Source organism: Solanum stenotomum, chromosome 6 (genome assembly GCF_019186545.1).
Source record: "Solanum stenotomum isolate F172 chromosome 6, ASM1918654v1, whole genome shotgun sequence".
NCBI classification, from domain to species: Eukaryota; Viridiplantae; Streptophyta; class Magnoliopsida; order Solanales; family Solanaceae; genus Solanum; species Solanum stenotomum.
In genome coordinates this window covers 10,460,046-10,484,830 of record NC_064287.1, presented here as the reverse complement: position 1 = coordinate 10,484,830, position 24,785 = coordinate 10,460,046, and the positions used below count along the sequence as shown (strand labels likewise).

At 36.8% G+C, this 24,785-nt stretch overlaps 3 protein-coding genes across 3 annotated transcripts in view; 1 reads left to right on the top strand and 2 right to left on the bottom strand.

Moving 5' to 3' along the window:
• Window positions 1-24,785, top strand: part of LOC125867885 (acetyl-CoA acetyltransferase, cytosolic 1) — a 934,067-nt gene that overhangs the window by 325,784 nt on the left and 583,498 nt on the right. The gene's annotated exons all lie outside the window — the stretch shown is intronic.
• LOC125868480 (uncharacterized) lies at window positions 1,434-2,089 on the bottom strand. Its single transcript, XM_049549114.1, has 2 exons — window positions 1,847-2,089; window positions 1,434-1,694 (listed from the first exon to the last, which is right to left on the bottom strand). The coding sequence occupies exons 1-2, from the start codon at window positions 2,087-2,089 to the stop codon at window positions 1,434-1,436; spliced, it is 504 nt and encodes a 167-aa protein (XP_049405071.1).
• On the bottom strand, window positions 2,315-6,232 carry LOC125868479 (uncharacterized). The gene is made up of 6 exons (XM_049549113.1): window positions 5,520-6,232; window positions 5,133-5,323; window positions 4,137-5,084; window positions 3,171-3,986; window positions 2,833-3,071; window positions 2,315-2,590 (listed from the first exon to the last, which is right to left on the bottom strand). Exons 1-6 carry the CDS (start codon window positions 6,230-6,232, stop codon window positions 2,315-2,317), a joined length of 3,183 nt encoding a protein of 1,060 aa, XP_049405070.1.

Genomic DNA, 24,785 nt, shown 5'->3' with positions numbered 1-24,785 from the left:
CAATCTCACTCAACAATAATGTTTGAGCAGCAAACCCGTATTTACCAAACTAAGGTTGTTCTTTCAATCCCCGCCTTCTTTTATTGCATTTGTACACTACACAACTATATTTCAATATCAGCAATTTACACCCTTTCCAGATATCAACCAAGCTGTCCCCAATATGTTTATACATCAACCTGTCCCAAAAACAGTCCTAACAATCCAACATATAATAGAGGAAGTGAAACCATAATTTCCCATCATCATCCCACGAGTTCTTATCAACAATACACTTAAAATATCATACTTAGACTCGTGTTTACGGAAGACAAAGATAGGGCAGTCACTTTACCTTAATTCGTATAACTCGTTTTTCTTTTTAATTTGAACTCTTCAATAACTTGAGCTTCCCTTCACATAGGCCAAAGAAACAACCTCTTAATAACAAAGGAAAGTGAGCAATTAAACTTTTGACAGACTCAGTCCTCTACTTATTCTTAACTAATTAACATGTTTATCTAGCATTCCTTGAGAGAATTAGGCTAAATCCATTAGTAATTCCACTTATCTTACCTTGCAAGGGCTTGGGTTTATCCAAGAACCCTAGGAAACTTGTGGCTATTGCTATGCTTTGAAAGAGAGAGGAGAAGCTTAGAGAGAAATCTGATTTTTTATCTATTCTTAAAAGTGAGGAAATGGCCAGCACTTGTGGATTATTAGCCACTAATTTGTCAAATTGGTCCAAGTAGGTGATGCACCTGCTTGGAATTATATATACACAAAATGGGCCCTTTATGTACTCATCTTGGGCTGCAATCTTTCCCCTTTCTAATATTAAGCCATGGGCCAGAATTATACCCTTAATTAGGACCTTAGTCTTTATTGGGCTCAAGTAGTTGGACTTGGACAGATTGGTGTGAGGCCTCATCTCCATTCCCTTTTCCTTTTTATTTAATTTGGGCCTCAAGTGAGCCTACTAATGCATGAACTAATCTTCCCTATCTACCTAGCCCATTTGAGCTAAGCAAGTAAGTGACACCTGTTAGCTTTATAAAGTCCAACAAGCACCTCAATTCTTTTATTCGTTTTCTGAGGGTAATCTCCTTAGTTTAACTCAAAACTTATATACACTTGATCACCTTAACTTTTAGACTTACATATAGCCCTTCGATCCAAAATTTAAATACTTCTAAAATTTGACGTTCACTCGATCGTGCAATATTGCAATGTACAGGAGTTACCCTTATATCTTATTTATTGTCACTATTCATCTAGGAAATCAAGTTTCATATGTGTAGGACTTGTACACGTAAAATACGGGGTGTTACATCCTCCCCCTCCTAGGAACATTCATCCTCGAATGCTAGCATAATCAGATAGCTTAAATAAGTTCAAACGTTAGTTTAAATCAACTGTTAACCACATAAGAAATACCCTTTCATGCATACCTATTAATGCCCCCATTCTGCACCTTGTACTTCCCCTTTAGGTTCACATAAATATGGGTACTTGGATTTCATCGCTTTCTCAACTTCCCACGTTACTTCTTCCACTTGTTGGTTCCTACAAAGCACCTTTACTGAAGCCATTTCTTTATTCCTTAGCTTTTTAACTTGACGATCCAGAATAGCACTAGGTACTTCTTCATAGGTGAGATCCCCTGTAACTTGTACATCTTTAATAGGAGTGATATAGGATGGGTCACCTACGCACTTCCAAAGCATTGAGACATGAAACACCGGATGAACTGTTGAAAGCTTCTAAGGTAGCTCTAACTCATATGCAACTTGGCCAACTCTTCGAATAATCTTATATGGCCCAACGTAGGTGGACTCAACTTTCCCTTTTTACCAAATCTCATTACCCCTTTCATTGGCGATACTTTCAAGAACACCCAATCTCCGATAGAAAATTCTAATCCTCTTCTTCTAACATCTGCATATGATTTGTGTCGGATTTGAGTTGTTGCTAGCCATTGTTGTATCACCTTAACTTTTTCCATAGCTTGAAGAACAAGGTCTGGTCCAAATAAAGCAGTTTCGCCTACTTCAAACCAGCCAATTGGTGATCTGCACTTCCTTCCATATAAAGCTTCATAAGGTGCCATTTCGATACTAGAATGATAACTATTATTGTAGGCAAACTCAATAAGTGGCAAATGTTCATCCCAGCTACCTTTGAAGTCTAAGACACAAGCTCAAAGCATATCCTCAAGTGTTTGGATTGTCCGTTCTGCTTGACCATCCGTTTGAGGGTGGAAGGTTGTACTTAAATTCACTTGTGTTCCCAAACTCTTTTGGAATGATGTCCAAAACTTTGCAGTGAATTGAGCTCATCGATAAGATATAATAGAGATTGGAACCCCGTGTAGCCGAAATATCTCCTTAATATATAACTTTGCATACTCTTCAGCTGTATAATTAGTCTTAACTGGCAAGAAATGTGCTGACTTGGTGAGTCTATCAACTATTATCCATATGGAGTCAAAATTACGAAACGAGCAAGGTAAACCAGTGACAAAATCCATGTTGATCATGTCCCACTTCCAAGTTGGAAGCTCCATACACTGCATATAACCTTCCGGCTTTTGGTGCTCTACTTTGACTCGCTGGCAGTTGGACATTGAGCCACAAATTTTGCAATGTCCTTCTTTATGTCCCCCCACCAATACACTCCTTTCAAGTCATGGTACATTTTAGTTGATCCCGAATGGATGGAATATCTTGAATGATGTGCTTCTGTCATTATCCTCCTTCTTAGCCTATTAACATTAGATACACACAATCTGTTTTGACAACAAAGTACTCCATCTTGTGTAAGCTCAAATTCCTTTGTCGTACCTTGATTTACCTTCTCCTTAATTCGTTGTAGAGTAGGATCTTTGAACTGCTTCTCTTTTACCTCAACTACTAATGAAGATTCTGCCACATTATGCACTACAATCCCTTCTTTTGGGGTTTCAAGAAGACGAACTCCCAAACTAGCTAGTTGACGTAGATCCTTCGCCATCACTTCTTTTTCCACGGTTTGCTCATTAATACTTGATATTGTCTTGCGACTAAGAGCATCAGCTACTATGTTTGCTTTCCCTGGATGGTATAGTATATCAACGTCATAATCTTTTATTAGCTCTAACCATCTTCGCTGCCTCAAATTCAGATCTTTCTACTTGAAGATGTATTGCAAACTTTTATGGTTTGTATATATGTCAACATGAATCCCATATGAATAGTGGCGCCATATCTTTAAAGCAAATACAACCGCTGCTAGTTCAAGATCAAGTGTTGAGTAGTTTCTCTCATGTGGCCGCAGTTGTCTTGAGGCATAAGCTATTACTCTACCATGCTGGTTGAGTACACATTCTAAACCAACCCCTGAAGCATCACAATATACTGCATACCCCTCTGTGCCTTCCGGAAGTACTAATACAGGTGCAGAAGTTAGCCTACTTTTCAACTCTTGTAAGCTTCTTTCACATGCATCATTCCATTGAAATTTAGCTGCCTTGTGTGTTAGTTTAGTTAAAGGTGCAGAAATAGAAGAAAATCCTTCAACGAACCTTCTATAATAACCTGCCAACCCTAGGAAGCTACGAACCTCTGTGGGTGTTGTTGGTCTTGGCCAATCTTTCACGGCCTCTATCTTTTGTGAATCAACCCTTATTCCTTTATCAGATACAATATGACCCAAGAATGTCGCTGATTTTAACCAAAATTCACATTTGGAGAACTTGGCATACAACCGCCGATCACGAAGAACTTGTAATACCTGTCGTAAGTGATTTGCATGGTCCTCTTTTGATCTTGAATACACCAAGATATCATCTAAAAATACTATCACAAATATATCCAAGAATGGCTTGAACACCCTATTCATCAAATCCATAAAAATTGTCGGTGCATTTGTTAGCCCAAATGACATAACGAGAAATTCGAAATGACCATACCGTGTTCGAAAAGCTGTCTTGGGTATATCGTTCTCCTTCACCCTCACTTGGTGATAACCTGATCTCAAGTCAATTTTTGAAAAGCACTTGGCACCTTGTAACTGATCAAACAAATCATCAATTCTGGGGAGGGGATATTTATTCTTAATTGTGACTCTATTCAATTGTCGGTAGTCAATACACATTCTCAACGTGTCGTCCTTCTTACGTACAAATAACACTGGTGCACTCCATGGGGATACACTAGGCCTTATAAACCCATTTTCTAACAAGTCCTTTAATTGTTCCTTTAATTCACGTAATTCTGCCGGGGCCATTCTATACGGAGGAATAGAGATGGGTTGAGTGCCTGGAATTAAATCGATACCAAACTCTACTTCTCGTTCTGGGGGTAAACCTGGAAGCTCTTCAGGAAACACATCAATAAATTCATTTACTACAGGAACAGATTGAAAAGTCGGTGGTTCTGCCTCCACATTTCTCACTCTAACTAGATGACATATATACCCTTTTGACATCATCTTCCTCGCCTTCAAATAAGAAATAAACTTACCCCTTGGCGCTGCAACATTGCCTTCCCATTTAAGGACTGCCTCGTTTGGAAAGTGAAAGTGCACTCTCTTAGTTCGGCAATCCATCGTGGCATAACAAGAAGCCAACCAATCCATACCCATTATAACATTAAATTCAAACATTTCTAGTTCAATTAGGTCAGCCAATGTATCACGATCACAAACAGTTACTATGCAGTTACGATACACCCTTCTTGCTATAATAGACTCACCGGTTGGTGTAGACACTTGAAATGGTTTATTCAATAATTTTGGTGTTCTTTTAAGCTTCCCATCAACTAGTGGAGTGATATACGATAGTGTGGAACCAGGATCAATTAACTCATATACATTATGTGAAAAGATGAACAATGTACCTGTTACTACATCAGGTGAAGCCTCCAAGTTCTGTCGACTTCCTAGAGCATATGTGCGATTTTGGACTCTGCTAGAACTAGCTGCTCCTCTAACACCTCTACCACGACCTGTAGGAACTTGTAGACCTCTACCTAAATAAGGCACAGATGATGACGATGCAACAGCTGATCCAGTAGGTTGTGCTATATCACCCATGCGACTTTTAGGGCAATCTCTCATTAGGTGCCCTGACATACCACACCAATAACATACATCTATTCCAATATGACATATACCTAGATGACTCCTCCCACATTGTTTACAAGGCTGCCTAGGAGGCATTGATTGGCTTGTACTGCCCTGCTCTGGATATCCAATTGTCCGTGAACCTTGGCTCTCACTCTTTTGCCTAAACTGCTTGCCTCTCGGCCCTTGAAATTGGGGTGGAGCACTAGCTGTAGAGTAGGGAAATGACGGCCTAGCTGGCCTATTAGAAAACCAAGGCTTAAACCTTGAGGTGATGTAAACTTCCCGGTAGACCTAGCCCTCTTGGACTGCCCCCTTTCTGTCTCTTGCGCTCTTCTTCTCTACTTTTGATCCTCCAATTTTTGTGCAATAACTTGCATCCTTGCTATATCATGTCTTTATTTAAAGAAGCAATAGTACAATCTCTAACCAGATACGAATCCAATCTATCCACATATCGATGAACTCTATCCTCCATAGTAGCAACAACATTAGGAGCATACCTCGACAAGGAATTAAATTGGAGACTGTACTCTCTCACGCTCATACCCTCTTGGTGAAGATTTAAGAACTGATCTGCGTGCGCCTCTCGAATCTCCAATGGCAAATAATGATCAAGAAATGCCTTTTTAAATTCTTTCCAAGTAGCTAGAGGTGCATCTGTACTCTTAGATCGCTTCCAAGTTTCATACCATAATATGGCCACACCCTTTAATCTATGTGTTGCTAGCTCAACAACTTCTTTACCAATCACGTGCATAACATCCAAAGTTCGTTGGATTTGATCAATAAAGTATTGTGGATCTTCATTAGGATCTGACCCAGTGAATGATGGAGGGTCCAAATTAAGGAAATCACGTATCTGCGTGCTAGCTGCCCTATCTGCACCACCAATACCTGCAACTGGGCCTTCTAGCCTTTGACCTTGGCCAACAACTATACGAGTCAATAATTGAACGGCATTCCTCAAATCTTGCACGGTAGCATCTGTAGGTGGTTCTGGGGGAACTCCATCCCTTCTCAACTCTTCAGGAAATAGAGGAGTTAGGAATGTTTGTGATGGAGACTCACTTGGGGTAGTCTGGTTGGCCTCTCCAGCCGCCACTTCTACTTGCTTTCCTTTGCTTTTACTTTTCCTTTTTTGAGGCATTTGTACTATAACAAAACAATTAAGAGGTTAAGCATGGTCCACCTACAACATTTAGCGCTATGGCACGATCTAAAGAATGAAAAGAAAGGGACAACTCCTAAATGCCATGTAGCCTCCTGCTTATAAATGTGGTGCACAACACATCCATAAGCAAGACTCTACATAGACACGACTTTGTAGACTCCCTAGGATGACCTGCTCTGATACCATTATTGTCACGCCCAAAATGCCATTAAGGCGGACTGACACCCATTGCCGAGAAGGCTCGGGAGGACCAACTTGTAATCATGCTCTATCTATGAACATTTAAAGATGCTTCCATAGTGGATAACATGTTTTCATGAAAGTAGACAGTATTCACAGACCAAAAGAAAGTGCACATGACTTGGCCGTTGGGACCATGATGTCTAAGACACGAGGCACAACCACACTTCACTATACATAGTCTACAAAGCCTCTAAATGATAAAACATTATGGGGTTAAGGTTACAATCACCTACTATACAATACCAAAATACATGCTATAGACTCGGAAATCCCCGATTCAACCTGGAGCTCACCAATAGCCGTTGGATGTCCTGTTCTCCTACTAGGGAGATCTACTAGCTCCTATACCTGCAGCATGAATTGCAGGTCCCCCGAGAGAGAAGTCAGTACGGGAGAATGTACTGAGTATGTAAGGCATAAAGTACTGTATGTGAAATAAGAACTCAAACGAAATCATATACCAATGTAAGAATACAAGACCACCTTTTCTCATATTATAGAATCAGGTACTTTACATTCTTTTCTTTACTTTATCGTTCTTTACTTTACACTCTGTGCACATCATATAATACAAATGACCAGTTGATCAGTAGTAGACATATAAATCGGGATTGACCCATGCTAGGCTTTCCTTTAACCCCTAGGATACCACCCGCAAAAATGGGATCGACCCATGCTAGGTGATTCTTCCACCCCTGAGATACTACCCATCAATAGGCAGATTCATTTAATTTCTTTCCATTAACATTTGAGATGATTCTTTTGGTGGTCATAGAATTTTTGAGTTGTGGGACTATGTAGTCAACAAGTGACATGTAATAATCATATAATGCAAGGACAACAAAGTAGAGAGTAGTTACACAATTAGTGAAATGCATAGGAGAGGTTGCCTCTATGTGTCGAGGACGAGTCTAGATTTCATGCCAATTAGTAGGAAATCGNATTCAATGTATATGTACAGATTTGACAATGAACATGTATTGGAACGTGCAGATATGTTAAAGAGTGAGAATAAGGTCATAAGTCGTGTTGGAGCTGGTAGGTTGCCTCTATGTGTCGAGGATGAGTCTAGATTTCATGCCAATTAGTAGGAAATCGAAAAGCTTTACATACCTTGCTGTACCACCTTGTAAATACCTTGAAGTACCTTCCTTTCTTTTCAAATACTTATCTACAATAGAGTAGGTGATAAACTAGTATTAGTAGTTACTAAACATGTTTAGGCAGTCCAATCTCACTCAATAATAATGTTTGAGCAGCAAACCCGTATTTACCAAACTAAGGTTGTTCTTTCAATCCCCGCCTTCTTTTATTGCATTTGTACACTACACAACTATATTTCAATATCAGCAATTTACACCCTTTCCAGATATCAACCAAGCTGTCCCCAATATGTTTATACATCAACCTGTCCCAAAAACAGTCCTAACAATCCAACATACAATAGAGGACGTGAAACCATAGTTTCCCATCATCATCCCATGAGTTCTTATCAACAATACACTTAAAATATCATACTTAGACTCGTGTTTACGGAAGACAAAGATAGGGCAGTCACTTTACCTTAATTCTTATAACTCGTTTTTCTTTTTAATTTGAACTCTTCAATAACTTGAGCTTCCCTTCACATAGGCCAAAGAAACAGCCTCTTAATAACAAAGGAAAGTGAGCAATTAAACTTTTGACAGACTCAGTCCTCTACTTGTTCTTAACTAATTAACATGTTTATCTAGCATTCCATGAGAGAATTAGGCTAAATCCATTAGTAATTCCACTTATCTTACCTTGCAAGGGCTAGGGTTTATCCAAGAACCCTAGGAAACTTGTGGCTGTTGCTATGCTTTGAAAGAGAGAGGAGAAGCTTAGAGAGAAATCTGATTTTTATCTATTCTTAAAAGTGAGGAAATGGCCAGCAACTTGTGGATTATCAACCACTAATTTGTCAAATTGGTCCAAGTAGGTGATGCACCTGCTTGGAATTATATATACACAAAATGGGCCCATTATGTACTTATCTTGGGCTGCAATCTTTCCCCTTTCTAATATTAAGCCATGGGCCAGAATTATACCCTTAATTTGGGCCTTAGTCTTTATTGGGCTCAAGTAGTTGGACTTGGACAGATTGGTGTGAGGCCTCATCTCCATTCCCTTTTCCTTTTTCTTTAATTTCGACCTCAAGTGAGCGCACTAATGCATGAACCAATCTTCCCCATCTACCTAGCCCATTTGAGCTAAGCAAGTAACTGGCACCTGCTAGCTTTATAAAGTCCAACAAGCACCTCAATTCTTTTATTCATTTTCCGAGGGTAAACTCCTTATTTTAACTCAAAACTTATATACACTTGATCACCTTAACTTTTAGACTTACATATAGCCCTTCGATCCAAAATTTAAATACTTCTAAAATTTGACGTTCACTCGATCGTGCAATATTGCAATGTACGGGAGTTACCCTTATATCTTTTTTATTGTCACCATTCATCTAGGAAATCAAGTTCCATATGTGTAGGACTTGTACACGTAAAATATGGGGTGTTACATTTTACCCCCAAAATCACCCATTCAAGTCATTCTCTGAATTTACCGAAAAGAAGAACAAGTTCAGCTTCCCCAAAATATTTCTCTCTCTAGAAGAAAAAAGAAGGAGTCAACCTAGGGTTTCAAGATCAAGCCTACAATTCACCAAATTCCTTAAGGGATTTGAGTACTAATGTATGATAGTCTTCATCTATTAAGTTATTTCCTCCATAGAGTTCCTAAAGTCCACAATTTTGAAGTTAGAAATTCCCAATTGAAGTTAGGGTTTTCTTGTATGTTATAAGTTCCTTTCGTATTGATTTATTTGATTGTTTTTTGAAGTATCAAGCATGAATTGAGATAATTACATGATTTTAAGATGAATCCCCATGACTCATGCATGGCCCATGTTTTCTAAGCTATGATTATATAATGTGGGATTTTAGCCATGAAATAAGAAGTTTATGAAAATGTGCATGCTCTTTATCAATGTGATGAAAATGATTTAAGATGAGTTGAGAGTAAAGCTTATATGTTGTTGATGTTGTTGTTGTGAAAGGATTTCTCACATATCTCTAAATACATGCATGCGAAATGATTTTCTCACATAAGGATTCTAAGAGTTGAAAGGTTTTCTCAACTAACATAGAGTCAAGTTTAGGAGATATTCTAAAGAAAGTTAGCCCTGAAATTTATGCTTAACACCGAGAGTACATTGAGATGGAAGCTCTCTCGTAGCTTGAGGCCAGATTTCTAGTAGCAATCTCCTTATACCTTACCTATGTGCCACCATAGGATCATTTTCTTAGATATACATGATTGTCTTAGATAGACATTAGCTAGTGGATCCACATAAGCTAGAAGTTAAGGTTCTTGCCTTGGCAACTGAGAACACCCCTTTTTGGTGTAGGGCAGACACCAGATTCTATGTTATAACTCACATGGTCTCTATGTCGGCTAAGGCTAATTCACACACCAAAGATGAACTAAGGTTACTTAAATACGTATTTCCGAAGTGTTCTTAAGATAAGCTTTACTTACATTTGACCATGACTAATATGATGTTTTCTAACCCTTTTATTATGGTTTCAACTTGGTCTTTACATGAACATTAAAATGTCATTTTAGCATGATTTCTATCTCTATGCATTGCTATCATACGTGGAAATATTTGTACTAGTGTATACTCTTGCCTACATTGTTTTCTCCAATGTAGGGTCGGATGTTACATATTCTCATCCCTGTGGCAAGGAGTCACCTTTATCGTACTTAGTAATGGTGAGTCTTCATGTTTCGAGGACAGAACCTTTTATCACTTTCAGTCTTTACTTTCAGATATTGTACGTGATACTAGGGTTACGTAACGGTCACTCTTGATGTAGTAGATGGCTATTGAGACTATGTAGACTTTCGCTTCGTTTTGTAAACTCTTTTAGTATGAAATATTGTTTCAAATCTCTTTCTATTTCTATAATCTATGTTATGCATGCTAAGTGGATTGTGTAGGGCCTCTAGAGGTCTTACACGCCATGTTACTCCTAGGGTATACCTTGGTTTATGACACTTCTATGGGCCATAAATAGAAACCGTAGGAAAAGGGACGACAATTTTTTAAAACCAAGTCCCAGTACCTTTTCTACGGTTCACCATGACGTTTTGTTGTTCTTTCTATAAGTCGTAGGTAGGTCTCGTATGTGGATCTCAGATTTGGTAAAATTTTATGGGATCAAGTTGGTTTTGTACGGTTGGGGTCTACGGACCAAAGGAAGACCTACGAGCCGTAGACAGGGTCCGTCAAAAGTTGGTCCAAAACTATCATTTTTGAAATTTTCTATGGTTGACCAATATGGTCCGTATGAAGAGGTCCAAACCGTAGATAGGGTTCGGCAATTATTTTAAGGGGCTGTTGAGTATTTTTCCTAATTTTATAAATCAAAACTAAGTCATTTTTGCCTCCATCCTAAGGCCTACGTAATGCCTTTTGAGTGCTTAACTACCCACTCAAACCCCATTCTCCTAAATCCCCAAAACTTAACCAAATTCATCCTCCCCAAATTCTCTCTAGATTAAGGAAGAAGAATAAGCTAGGGTTAACTCAAGTTCATCAATCCTTTATTATTTTTGGGCTCTAAATATCAAGGTATGTGGGTGTTCACCCATGGAGTCCTTTCCTCCATAGGTCTCATGGATTCCAATTTCTCAATTCAATTTCAATTGACTAAGTTTGGGTTTCAATTCAATCTTTGTGTATTTCATCCAATTATGATTAATTATTATTGATCAAGTCTTATAATGCATGATTTAATGTTAATACATGATATTTAGTTGAAATTACATTGACCCATGCCTAAATTATGTTTTTCAACTATAAACCTATGATGAACCCATGAACCTATGAACTATGAATTTATGAAGAATGCATGTTTTTATGAAATTATCGTAAATGATTGGGGATGCTTTGAGAGGAAAATATCAATACTATTGCGAAAGAATTTCTTACTTACTATTATGATCATAATTGTGAAAGGTATTTCTCACATATGGATTCATATTGGTGAAATGTTTTCTCATCCATGTTGAATTATGTTTAAGGAGCTATTCCATGTTTTGATCTTGAAATATGTGGATTGGTATTGATAATTGTTTTTCCTATGTTAAATTGATATTTGACTTTTAGCTATTCCGTTGAGAATTAAACTTAGCATCGAGAGAGCTTTGAGGTGGAGGATCAAATAGGGTAGTCTCTAGTAGCAATCTCTAGTCTCAAACTACGTGCCCCCATATGATTGTCTTAAATGACCTAGCTAGTGGATCCACTTTAGCAAATGATGATAGGTACAAATTCTACCTTGGCAAGTAGACTCCCCTTCTTTTAGTATGAGGGATATACGAGATTCCATGATGTAGCTCTCATGGTCTTATTGTTGGTTAAAGCTAATATCCCACGAAATGATTATGCTTCTTCAAAGCTTTTCTTATGTCTCTTACTTCAAAGAATTTGATCATATTTTATGATTTACATGTCATCGTTTCTTTAAGTCTTTAAATGTTAAAAGAATGATCATGCCTATATGTTTTAAACCATTCATTCTATCATGCCTATTTTATGCATATTGCCTCATACTTAGTACTTTCCATGTACTAATACATACTTATGTCTATATTGTTTCAGCAAATGTAGGTTCCGACGTTTCTACCTCTCACTCTTGTGGCTATTTAGTTCTTTTGGATTTCAAGAGCTTGGTGAGTCTGTAGTTTCTAGGATCGAGATATATTTAAGTGTTCATATCTTTCCTTAGTTTTTGGATGATGTATGTGGTGCATGAGTTACATTCCAGACACTTCTTTTAAATGATTAGATGGCTTATTAAAACTTATGACTAGACTTCCACTTTATCAAACTCTTTTATGCAATAACACTAAGACTTTGAACTCTTTACTTTTATTATCCTGTATGATATATGCTAAGTGGCTTGTGTAGGGCCTCTCGAGGTCCTATACACCATGTTACACCTAGGGTGTTCTTTAGGTCATGACAAACTTGGTATTCAGAGCACAAGGTTTAGAATGGTCATAGGATGTCTCATAAGACACGTCGAGTAGAATCTTTTTCATGAGTGTGAAGTGCACCACATTTATGAATAGAAAGCTATGAGATGTTTAAGAAATTCACTTATTTCATCATTCCTAAGTCGTGTGATAGAGTATAACTTTATATGTCTCTCTCCTAATCTGTATCCGGTGATTTTTAGAATATGGCCCCTCGAAAAGCATACGTTAGGAGGAATGTGATAGGGAATGTGTAACATGAAACTCCTCAAGAAGATCCACAAATTTCAGCTGAACCTTTGGCCGAATAAGTGACTAATGCGGAGTTTCGAGCTGCTTTTCAAGTGTTGGCTCAAGCCATGACAGTTCAAGCTAATAGGGAGGTCATGGTCCCTGTGAATCCAAATATGGGTACGACGGCAACTAGAATAAGGGACTTTAGTTGGATGAATCCCCCAGAGTTTCACGATTCTAAGGTTGAGGAGGATCTCGAGAGTTCATTGATGTTGTGTATAAGGTTTTGATGATTATGGGAGTGACGCCAGTGGAAAAGGCAGAATTGGTCTCCTATGATCTTAAGGGTGTAGCTCAAATTTTGTTCAACCAATGGAAAGAAAAGAGGGTGGTTGATCCAGGTCCTCTTGATTGGGAAAATTTTAATGTTGCTTTATTTATAGGTTCTTTCCCATTGAGACGAGGGAGACAAAGGTACTTGAGGTTACTAAACTTCGTCAAAAAAATATGAGTTTGAAGGAGTATGCGTTGAAGTTTACTCAATTGGCTAGGTATGCTTCAACTATGGTTGCAGACTCTAGGGCAAGGATCAATAAGTTTGTTTTAGATGTCTCTGAAATGGTGGTTAAGGAATGTCGTATCGTCATTCTCATTAAGGAAATGGGCATTTCTCATTTAATTGTTCATGCTCAACAAATTGAAGATGAGAAACTTAAGGAAAAGTCTAGGGAGGTAAAGAAGGCAAATACTGGTGATGGTGACTTTTCACACTCAAAGTCTGATGGACATGGTCGTTCTAGGTTCCGACAAAGGTTTTTCGATCAATGTTCCTCTAATTCTTCGACTCCTAAGTTCAATAAATATAGGGTGTCTAACCCTAAACCTCAAGGAGGAGATAGTGGTAGAAATGAATCTTCGGTTTCCACATGCCAAAAGTGTGGCAAAAGTCATCCGGGAAAATGCTTGATGGGCACGGATAATTATTTTTGTTGTGGCAAGAGTGGTCACCACTTGAGAGATTGTCCATATAGAATCGACAAGGGAAACAATGGTAGGCAAGCTCCGCTTAGCGGTTCAGGTTTGGGTGCTCCATAGTAAAACTGGTTCTATGCACTTCAAACTTGTCATGATCAAGAGGGTTCTCCTGATGTTGTTACTGGTATGTTGAAAGTTTTTCATCTTGATGTTTATATTTTGATTGATGTCGGTGCTACCTTGTCTATTTTGACGCCCTATGTGGCTATATGGTTTGATGTTCTTCTGGATGTGTTGGTAGACCCCTTTTCTATCTCTACTCCTATTGGTGAATCTATTGTGGCTAATAGAGTCTATAGAAATTGTTCCGTCTCCCTATCCCATAGAATCACTCATGTTGATCTTATAGAGCTTGATATGTTAGATTCCAATGCTATTCTTGGGATGAATTTTCTTCATTCTTATTATGCTTTTGTTGAATGTAGAACCTGAGTGGTCAAGTTTTATTTTCCAAATGAGTCCGTCCTAGAGTGTAAAGAGAAAAATTATAGGCCTAAGGGTCAGTTTGTTTCTTGTCTTAAAGCTATAAAAATGACTTCTAAGGGTTGCTTATATCATCTTGTTTAGTTAGGGCTATGGATTCTGAAACCCCTATTCTTGAGTCGGTCCCCGTTGTAAATGAGTTTCAGCAAGTGTTTCCCGAATATTTACCTAGTGTTCCTCTCGATAGGGAAATAGACTTCTGTATAGACCTTCTCCCAAATACTCAACATATCTCTATTTCTCCTTACCGTATGACTTCGACATAACTTAATGAATTGAAGAAGCAATGGAAAGTTTGTTAGATAAGGGTTTCACCTAATTGAGTATCTCTCCCTGGGGTGCTCCAGTTTTCTTTGTCCGTAAGAAAGATGGTTCACTTCGCATGTGCATTCACTACCGATAATTGAACAAGGTGACTGTTAAGAATAACTATCATTTTCCAATGATAGATAATTTATTTGATCAACTCCAAGGAGCGAGTTACTTCTCTAAGATTGACCTTCGGTCGGGTTATCACCAATTGAGGGTGAATGAAGATGACATTCTGAAGGCGGGCTTTAAAACTTGATATGGTCATTATGAGTTTTTGGTAATGTCGTTTGGGTTGACTAATGCTCTGGCCGCATTTATGGACTTCATGAATATAGTGTTTAGAAAATATGTAGACATGTTTGTGATTGTGTTTATTGATGACATCTTGATTTACTCAAGGAGTGAGGACGAGCATGTCGATCATTTGAGGATCGTGTTGCAAATTCTTAAGGATCGTGAGTTGTATGCTAAGTTTAGTAAGTGTAATTTTTATTGAGAGCCGTGTTTTTCTTGGTTACATCATTTCCAGTTAGGATATAGAGGTAAATCCTAAGAAGACTGAGGGGGTTAAGAGTTGACCTAGACCTTTGTCCCCTTCGGATATTAGAAGCTTTTTGGGTTTGGCTGGTTATTATAGAAGGTTTGTTGAAGTATATTCTTCAATTGTCTCTGTATTGACGACATTAACCCAAAAGAAAGTTAAGTTCTTACCTCTACTCCAGTATTGACTCTTCCGGAAGGATCCGATGGGTTTGTTGTTTATTGTGATGCTTCAAGGATTAGACTAGGGTGTGTTCTTATGTAAAAATGGGAAGGTTATCACTTATGCTTGAAGGCAACTTACGGTTCATGAAAATAACTATCCCACCCATGATTTGGAGCTAGCGGCTGTTGTGTTTTACTTTAAAGATTTGAAGGCATTACCTATATGGGGTCCATGTTGATGTCTTTACCGACCACAAGAGTTTGTAATATGTGTGCAAGTAAAAAGATCTCAATCTTTACCAAAGGAGGTGGCTTGAGTTGCTAAAAGATTACGACATGTGTGCTTCCTATTACCCCGGTAAGGCGAAAGTGGTGGCGGATGCTCTTGGTCGACTATCAATGGGTAGTGTTGCATTGAGGATAATAAGAAAGAATTGGTTCGTGATGTTCATAGATTAGCCCGATTGGGTTTACTTGAAAATTTCACTCATGAAGGGTGTCATGGGGTTTGGTAAGAAAGGGAAGCTTAGGCCCCGTTATGTTGGTCCATATAAAGTATTGAGGCATAGTGACAAGGTTGCTTATGAACTTTATTTGTCTAATGATTTACGTCGGTATATCTGATTTCCCATGTCTCGTTGTTGAAGAAATGTGTTGGTAATCCGACAACTATTGTACCATTGGAGAGTCTTGGTTCAAAGGAAAGTCTTTCCTATGAAGAAGTTCCGGTTGAGATTTTGGATCGGCAAGTTAAAAATTTTAAAAATAAGAAAGTAACATCCGTAAAGGTCTTATGGAGGAATCAAAGGGTTGCGGGTGCTACTTGGAACACCGATGCCGATATGATACCCCGTTATCCCTATCTTTTTTCCTCCGACCCTACTCTAGCTTGAGGTATTTAATTCCTTATGGTCCGTCCTCATATCTTAGTGACTCTCATGTTTCCTCATGTATGCATGCTCATGAAAACTTTCTTTAGAGATTTTGATTTTGCTTCATGATTATGTGCATTGAGCATGAGTTGCATATATGCCTTATGAAATAATGTTTTGAATATGTTTTAGTTTGGGATTGATATTCCTTCTTGAATATGTGTATTTTGATGAAGTTGTATTCTTATTAGGTTCTTCGATATCCTCCCCTATCCTCCTTGTACTACCTTGAGTTCCATTCAAGAACAAATATTCCCAAGGGGGAGATATTGTAACACCTCAGATTTTGGAAAAGGAAGAAAAGGACTTTGGGCTGCAGTCTGGCTCTACAGGTCTCATCTACGGACCATAGAAGCTTCTACGGGCCGTAGATGGCAATAGTAGGAAGAGGAAAAATAAAATTTTCAAACCAAGTCCCAGTACCTTTTCTACGGTTTACCAGGACGGTCTGCGTTCTTTGTACGAGTCGTAGGTAGGTCTCATAAGTGGGCCTCACACTTGTTGAAATTTTAAGGGGTCAAGTTGGTTTCTACGGTTGGTGTCTACAGGTCATAGGGAGACCTGCGAGTCGTAGATAGCATCCATCAAAAGTTGGTGCAAAACAATGGTTTATGAACTTTTCTAGGTTGACCAGTACGGTCTGTAGAGAGGGTTCAACAATTATTTTAAGGGGCTATTGAGTCTTTTTCCTACTTATTATAAATCAAAACTAAGACGTTTTGACCTTCATCCTAAGTCCTATATAAGGATTTTTGAGTCCTAAACTACCCACTCAAACCCCATTCTCTTAAATCCCCAAAACTTAACCAAATTCATCCTCCCAAAATTCTCTCAAGTCTAAGGAAGAAGAAGAACCTAGGGTTAACTCAAGTTCATCAATCCTCCAGTTTTTGGGGCACTTAGTATAAAGGTATGTGAGTGTTCACCCATGGAGTCCTTTCCTCCATGGGGTCCCCAAGGTTTTCAATTTCTCCATTAAATTTCAATTGACTAAGTTAGAGTTTTAATTCAATCTTTGTGGGTTTCATCTAGTTATGATTGGTTATTATTGATTAAGTCTTCTAATGCATGATTTAATGTTAATACATGATATTTAGTTGAAATTGCATTGACCCATGCCTATATTATGTTTTTCAACTATGAATCTATGATGAACCTATGAACTATGAATTTATGAAGATATTTATGTTTTTATGAAATTATGGTGAATGATTTGGGGATGCTTTGAAAGGAAAGTATCAATGCTATTGTAAAAGTATTTCTCACATACTATCATGATCATGATTAAGAAATATATTTCTCATATATGGATTCACAGTAGTGAAAGGTTTTCTCATCTATGTTGAATTATGCTTAAGGAGCTATTTCATGTTTTGATCTTGAAATGACTGGAATGATATTGATTATTGCCTTTCCTTTGTTAAATTAATATTTGACTTTTATCTATTTCATTGGGATTTAGACTTAGCACCGAGAGGGCTTTGAGGTGGAGGCTTAAATAAGGTAGTCTCTAGTAGCAACTTCTAGTCCCAAACTACGTGGCCCCATAGGATTGTCTTAAATGACATAGCTAGTGGATCCACTTTAGCAAATGATGATATGTACGGATTCTACCTTGACAAGTAAACCCCCATTCTTTCGGTATGAGGGATATACCAGATTCCATGATATAGCTCTCATGGTCTTATTGTCGATTTACCTTGACAAGTAAACCCCATTATGCATATTTTCTCATACTTAGTACATTCCATATATTAATGCATACTTGTGCCTACATTGTTTCACTAAATGTAGGGTCCAACGCTCCTACCTCTCACTCTCGTGGCTAGTTGGTTCTTCCAAATTTCAAGAGCTTGGTGAGTCCTCATGTTCCGAGGACCGAGATACATTTTCTAGTTCATGTCTTTCTTTATGTAACACCTCGCTAATTGAAAGAGCTAGAATTAGAAAGAACCATTTTTGGAAAGTATAAAAATCTAGAAATTTGGCAAAGTTATGTTAAGTATGAGTTTTGGGTCAACTTCAAATGACCATAACTCCTAACACATGATGAGTTAGGTGGCTACAAGATACTGTAGAAAAGACCTTTAAATTATCTTTCCAAGGCTTCCATGTTTTCTCATTTTCGAGTTTGTATGAGGGAGATATGCCATTGGAAGTCAGGTTGTCTAGATAAGGAAAGTCAAAACCAGATTTTTAAGGGGTATTTTAGACTTTTCCATACCCAATTAAATTATTTCATTTTTGGTAATTAAGTTGGGGTCTAAACTGAATTGGTTCAATTTACAAAATTGCAAAATCACGTTAGGGTTTTAGAGAGACGAATGCAAGAGGATAAAAGAAGAGAAAATTCAAGATTTCATTGATTTCTTGAGGAATTGATTGTGCATTTTGCCAAAGATTCAATCCTATGAGGTATGTGAGACTTTCATAACATTGGGTTCGTTCACCCACGTACCAAACATGTTTATTTCAGCGTGAATTCGTCCTAAAAAGATTGGAAGTTTGAATGTTCTTGATGTGTGTTCTCGAATTGCTTTTGTTGCTGAATTTGGATTAAGATTGAGGAGTTTCTTGAGATTATAGTGTTGATTCCTTGAGTTGTTTGAGTTCGATTCTTGTGTATATGTTTTGGGTATCTGAATCTAAAGAGAATTTGAGAAAAATGATCGAGTTTAGACGAATTAAGATAGAAAACGAGAGGAAAAATTCATCAAATTTGCCTAGGGGATGTTGGCGCGACGCGCCCCCGTAGTGCCACAAAGACTAGGGCGGCGCGCCAGCAGTGCGCCAGAAATGGCTCTCTGAACTTTGGGGCTGGCGCAGCGCGCCATCAATGCGCCACAGTCGTCCGCCCTAACCCATTTTTCATCGTTTAGCCTAGTTGAGGCCTTCTAAAGTGTACTAACACTTCCTATCAATTCTAACTACTCTATATGACTTCTAAAAATTTAGAAATCATCCGTAAACATAAATCACAACCTTGAATCCATAAATTCAAATTCAAGGAAAGTTAAGAGCCAAGTCTAGAGAGTTCTTAGAGTTCTTTCAAGAAAGTCTTTTGCAAATATTTTTAAACTTGTTTTAAGACTTGAGTTTGAGTTGAGTAAGAGTATCAAATGAAGTTCATTTCTTCAAAAGAATATATGGGAAATAAGTATTCCCAAAGAGTAAATGTTTTCACATTTAAACAAGAAAGGAAACACTGATTTCCAAGAGAAGCCTTTGAGCTAGTTTTTGAGTAATTATCTCAAACCACAAAAAGAGTTTTTGTCTTTAAACATATGAGCTAAGTATTTTGGGAGTAGTATTGAGCACCGATGTAGGGACGAGTTCATAATAACTCAATGTCTCCATAAATCATGTAGCCAACGTGGGTAGAAAGGGTCATACTTTTTAGATGATTCCTTAATGTTGTTTAGCATAGACTAGTAGATCCACTTCGTTGAGGTGTTCAATATCCTGGCAAGTTATAGGACAGTTCTGGCAGTGTGGGCGAGATGTTGTATCATCACATAGCTCATAGTGATGGTTGTCGGTTAAAGAATTTCCCAAACATAGTATTTTTGTAATCTTATAAACACTTGAGATATTATGGTATTTTCCAACACTTTGAGATGTTATCTATTGTTTTAAATGCTCTATATAAACTGCATCTTTATTGTTTTTTATTTATGCATTGAGTTGAGTACCCATGAGTTGAGTAAAGCTGAGGTATGTGTTTTCTTCAGAATTTATTTCAAATTTCTGTCATGTTTAGTGTTCCCCTCGCATGCTCGTACTTTCAATGTATTGATACCATTTGGCCTACATCATTTTATAATGCATGTACAGGTAATCAAGATCAGCATCCAGCACCTCGTTGATCCAATTGAGCACTCAGAGTTATTTGGTGTACCTCATTGCTTTCCGGAGGATCCCTTTTATTGCTTTGTTATTTCAGTTTGTTAGGATGATCGGGGTTCTTGTCCCGACAACCCTCATAGTTATTAAAGGCTTCATAGACAGTTAGACATTAGTAGTTCATTAGTCTTTTTCATTTCGGTTATTTTGATTATAAGACTTGAGTTGCCTTCATGGCCAGTTGAATGTTTCATTTTACATTCTAAGTTTGATTGATGAATGCCTCTTGAGTTGTCTTAAATTGTTGAGTAAAGTCTTTCGCTGAGTAGTAAGCTAGGACAAGGGTTCGCTTGGGGCCAACAACGGTTCTCGGGTTCCAGTCCCTCCCAGGGTGTAGGCTCGAGGCGTGATAAACTTGGTATCAGAGAACAGAGTTCAAGAGTCCTAGGGAGTCTATGAAGTCGTGTCTGTAGAGTCCTAGTTATCGGTGTGAAACGCGCCACATCTATAATTAGGAGGCTACAACATTTAGGAACTATCTCACTTCTTTCATATTCATTTCGTGTGATAGAGTTAACCTCTATAAAGTTTCATTCTAACTTGTGCTTTTGTGTTTCTTTCATATCATGCCTCCACGAAGAGTTGTCAGAGGTCGTCTTGCTAGGAGGAATGTCGAGGAACAAGGGGTACCTAATGCACCTGAAGTGCAACCCCAAGGAGACACTACAACAAATATGATATATAGCAACGAAATTTTTAGCTACGACATCAAATTCGTCACCAATTGTTCGCTTATATATGAGACACATACTTTTAGTAACGAAACATAAAAATCCGTAGCAAAGTTTGTCCACTAAAGTTTCCCACCAAAAAATTAATTGGCGTCATTTGTTAAGTAGTGTTAATCACGAATTTAAAGTTATCGGTGACATCGTATTTCGTCACTAATAATATATCTAATTCATGACAAATTACCTTTTGTCTTAAAATTTATTATTTTTTGGACACAAAGAAATTTCATCTAAAGATATGTTGTTACAATATCGACAAATTAGAGTTCGTAGTTAAATATTATATGTTTTAGTTATAAAAATTTAGGTTTAATTATGTGATTTTATTTTCGTCACTAATAGTATAAATAATCGATGACAAAAATTTTATTGTCTCTAATCAATCTGTGATTTAGTAACAACAAAAAAATTGTCACAAAATATGTAAGGTGTTAAATAGCGACAACTTAAAATTTGTAGTGAATAATTCAACTGTTTGCTACGAAAAAATTCATAGCTAAATACAATTTTTATTGGCTACAATTGTTCATAATTACAAGTGACAACTTAAAAAAAGAATAATACAAGTGCTTCATAAGAAATAGACAGAGTCCACTCGTTAATTGGCGAGGGATAATATTAAAACCAACAAATTTGGTCGATTTTGTAAAAATGAAAAAATTAAATTCATCAACTTTCTTAAATTACACAAGTCTAAAATTTATTATTTGAAAAATACAATCCAGGTTATAAGTACCGTGAGTGGGGTACGGTTCTACCTCTAGATCGCTAATATTTGTTGGTTTAACACTTTTGTTTTTTATTTGATACACTTTCATCGATAAAGACGATAGAAAAATAATTTCTCAAGTCTTGGTGTTATTTTTTGTGCGTGTCTATTGATTTGTGATAAACTACATAGACTAGTCGATCTATTTGCTTCTGTCTAAAAATAAGTACATATTTAATAGTAATTCCACATGCGTACGTAGAGCAACTATGTAGAGATAACATCGACTTACAAACTTAGACTTTTGCAAAGGTGCAAAATATTTCATGAATTTCTATTAAATTTTTCCATCGGTGTGAAAATTGAAATAAACTAAAAAATTAAAGCACAAATGAAAGAAATGAACCAACTAGGATTTCAAATATATTATGATGAAGTACTATAATTATGGGTATCGATGTTGTTTTTTCAAAACAATTGATTTACTGATTGAATTGAACTGATTAATAAATTTTTTTAATAAAATTGAAAGTTTAATTTTATATAAATTTATAATTGTACTAAATATTTTTTAAAATTTATAAAAATAAATAAAATGATAGAATTGTACTAAATATATTTAAAGATATTTTAAAAAATATACAGTTTAATTAAAATATAATCTACAATTGAATGAATTGTGGGTGGTAAAGAATATGCATTTGTGTATGCGTATAAATAATCATATAATATATTATATCTACAAAAGTTAAATTTGAAAGAAGGGAATGAAGTTAAAAATAAAATTAAAATGAGTGACAAGAGAGAGTTGATCGGATGGTAAGCAGTCCTCACTTCCAACCTTAAAGTTGTGAGTTCGAGTCCCCAAAAAAGCATAATGTGGGAGCTCCTGGGGTCCTGGGGAGGGGTTAAAATTATTTCAGATGGGAGATAATATGAAAATTAACCTTTTACATAATAATAATAAATTTGTCTCTAATTAATACATTTAAGAACAAAATACTTTTTGTATATAAAATATAGTCATTAGTGACGAAATTAGATTTTGTTCAACTACGAAATGCATATAACTTTAAAGACAATTGATGTTGTCACTGATTGAAGTAGTTAAAATAAATTGAGATGGGAGATAATATGAAAATTAACATTTTTATAATAATAAATTTTTCCCTAATTAATACATTTAAGAACAAAATAATTTTTTGTATATAAAATATAGTCATTAGTGATGAAATTAGATTTTGTTCAACTACGAAATACATATAACTTTAGAGACAATTGATGCCGTCACTGATTGAAGTAAAATAATTAGCGACGATGTAATTTTGTCGGTAGTAAAAACCTTATTAGTGACAAAACATACTATTACCTACAAAAAAATATACTTTTTATGATAAATAAATTTGTCACAAATGTTTAAGCATTTGGGAATTAATTTTTTTGTAGTTAATATAATACTTTTAGCGACGAAGCACTAAATCATTTTAGTATACTTTTAGCAATATACATTTAGTGACGATTGATTGAGGAATTATTTTTCGTCTCAAAGGATTTTTAGTGACGAAATATGATTCATAAATGACGAAATTATTTGTCTCGGATAATCGAATTTGTTGTAGTGAGAGGTCACCAATGCTGAGTTCAGGGAATCGATCAGAATGTTAAGTCAAGTTGTGACCAATCAAGTTGGACAGAGAGAGAACCGACAGGAAGTGAATAATACTTCAAGGATCCGTGAGTTTCTAAGGATGAATCCTTCAAGCTTCACTAGTTCAAACACTACTGAGGATCTGGAAAATTTATTGAGGAACAGCAAAAGGAGTTTGTGTAATGACTCGAAAGGTCATTTTGGTAATTTTTCGTGAAAATGACTATTTTGCCCTTACGGTAGTTGCCCTGAGTCCCATGTTTTGTGGTTGTAAAGTTGGTTTGGGAAAAGTTGGTAAAAAGTTGAGTTTTTGAGAAGTTGAGTTTTTATGAGTTAAAGTTGGTTAAAAAGTGCTTTTTCGAGTCATTTGGAGTTTCGGGACTCGGATCGGATTTCCGTCGATTCCGGCAATTTCAAAATGTCGAAACGGGTCTGTGTGAGGTTACGGAGTTGAATTTGGAGTTGAAACGAAGAATTGAGGTCCTAAGTTGCTAAAGTTGTGAAATTTTGATAATGAGTTGACTTTGGTCAACATATGAGGTTCCGAGGCTCAGATTGAAATTTCGAGAGTACCGTTGGTTTCGGGAGGCGATTCTAAGTCTAGAATGAGTCTTGGTTGAATTTTTAGACGCTCCGCTTGAGTTTTGAATTTTTTTGGCGTTAAACTAGTTTCTTGGCATCTTATTGAATTTCGGGTCAAGGAGTCCTCGAATTCAAATTCCAACGGTTCCATTGAATCCGGAACTTCGAATTTAGTGGGGGTACATATTTAGTTTGTGTGCACGAGATTCCTAACGAATCCCGAGGGTCCAACGGGGATTTAAACTTTGGTGTTATTGCTATGTTTCAGCTGCAACAACAGTCTATTTTTAAGTCAAAAATCAATAGCTATTTTCCCACAACTTGAAAATACCCATTTCTCCATTTTTAGACTTTGAGAGCTCGAAAATAGGCGATTTCAAGTGGTTTTTCGCAAGGAATTCATTGGGTAAGTTATTTCCAACTTATCTTTGATTTCCATCGATTATTTATGGATTTTAACATCAAAATTTGAGATTTCAAGTGTAAAATTTGGGGGGTTTTGCCTAATCCGAATTTAATAGAAAATTTGAGTTTGTGAACTCATTTCAACTCCTTCTTCGAAACGGTTTTCACTACTGGATTCTAAATTTCTTGGGGAATATTTTTCACTAAAAAATTCCAGATTTCGAGAATATTTTTCGGAACGAGATTTTTTGATCATTTTACCCTTTTTCTCCAAATTTCACGATATTGGTGTTCTTAGATTCGTATTGGTTGTGGGATTCCATTTATGAATAGATTGTGGTGATTTGGAGCGTGCTCGGAAGGATAAAACTCAAATTTGAGTTACTAGTTGAAGTGTTTTGAGGCAAGTGACTTCTAAACTTTGTTAAACTCTTAGACTACACATGACTACTTTCCTAATTGGGTTGGGGAGTAATGGGGATTGAGGATGGGTTTTATTTGTTGATTGAAATTATTGTAAATGAAAGATGGGGAATAAAAC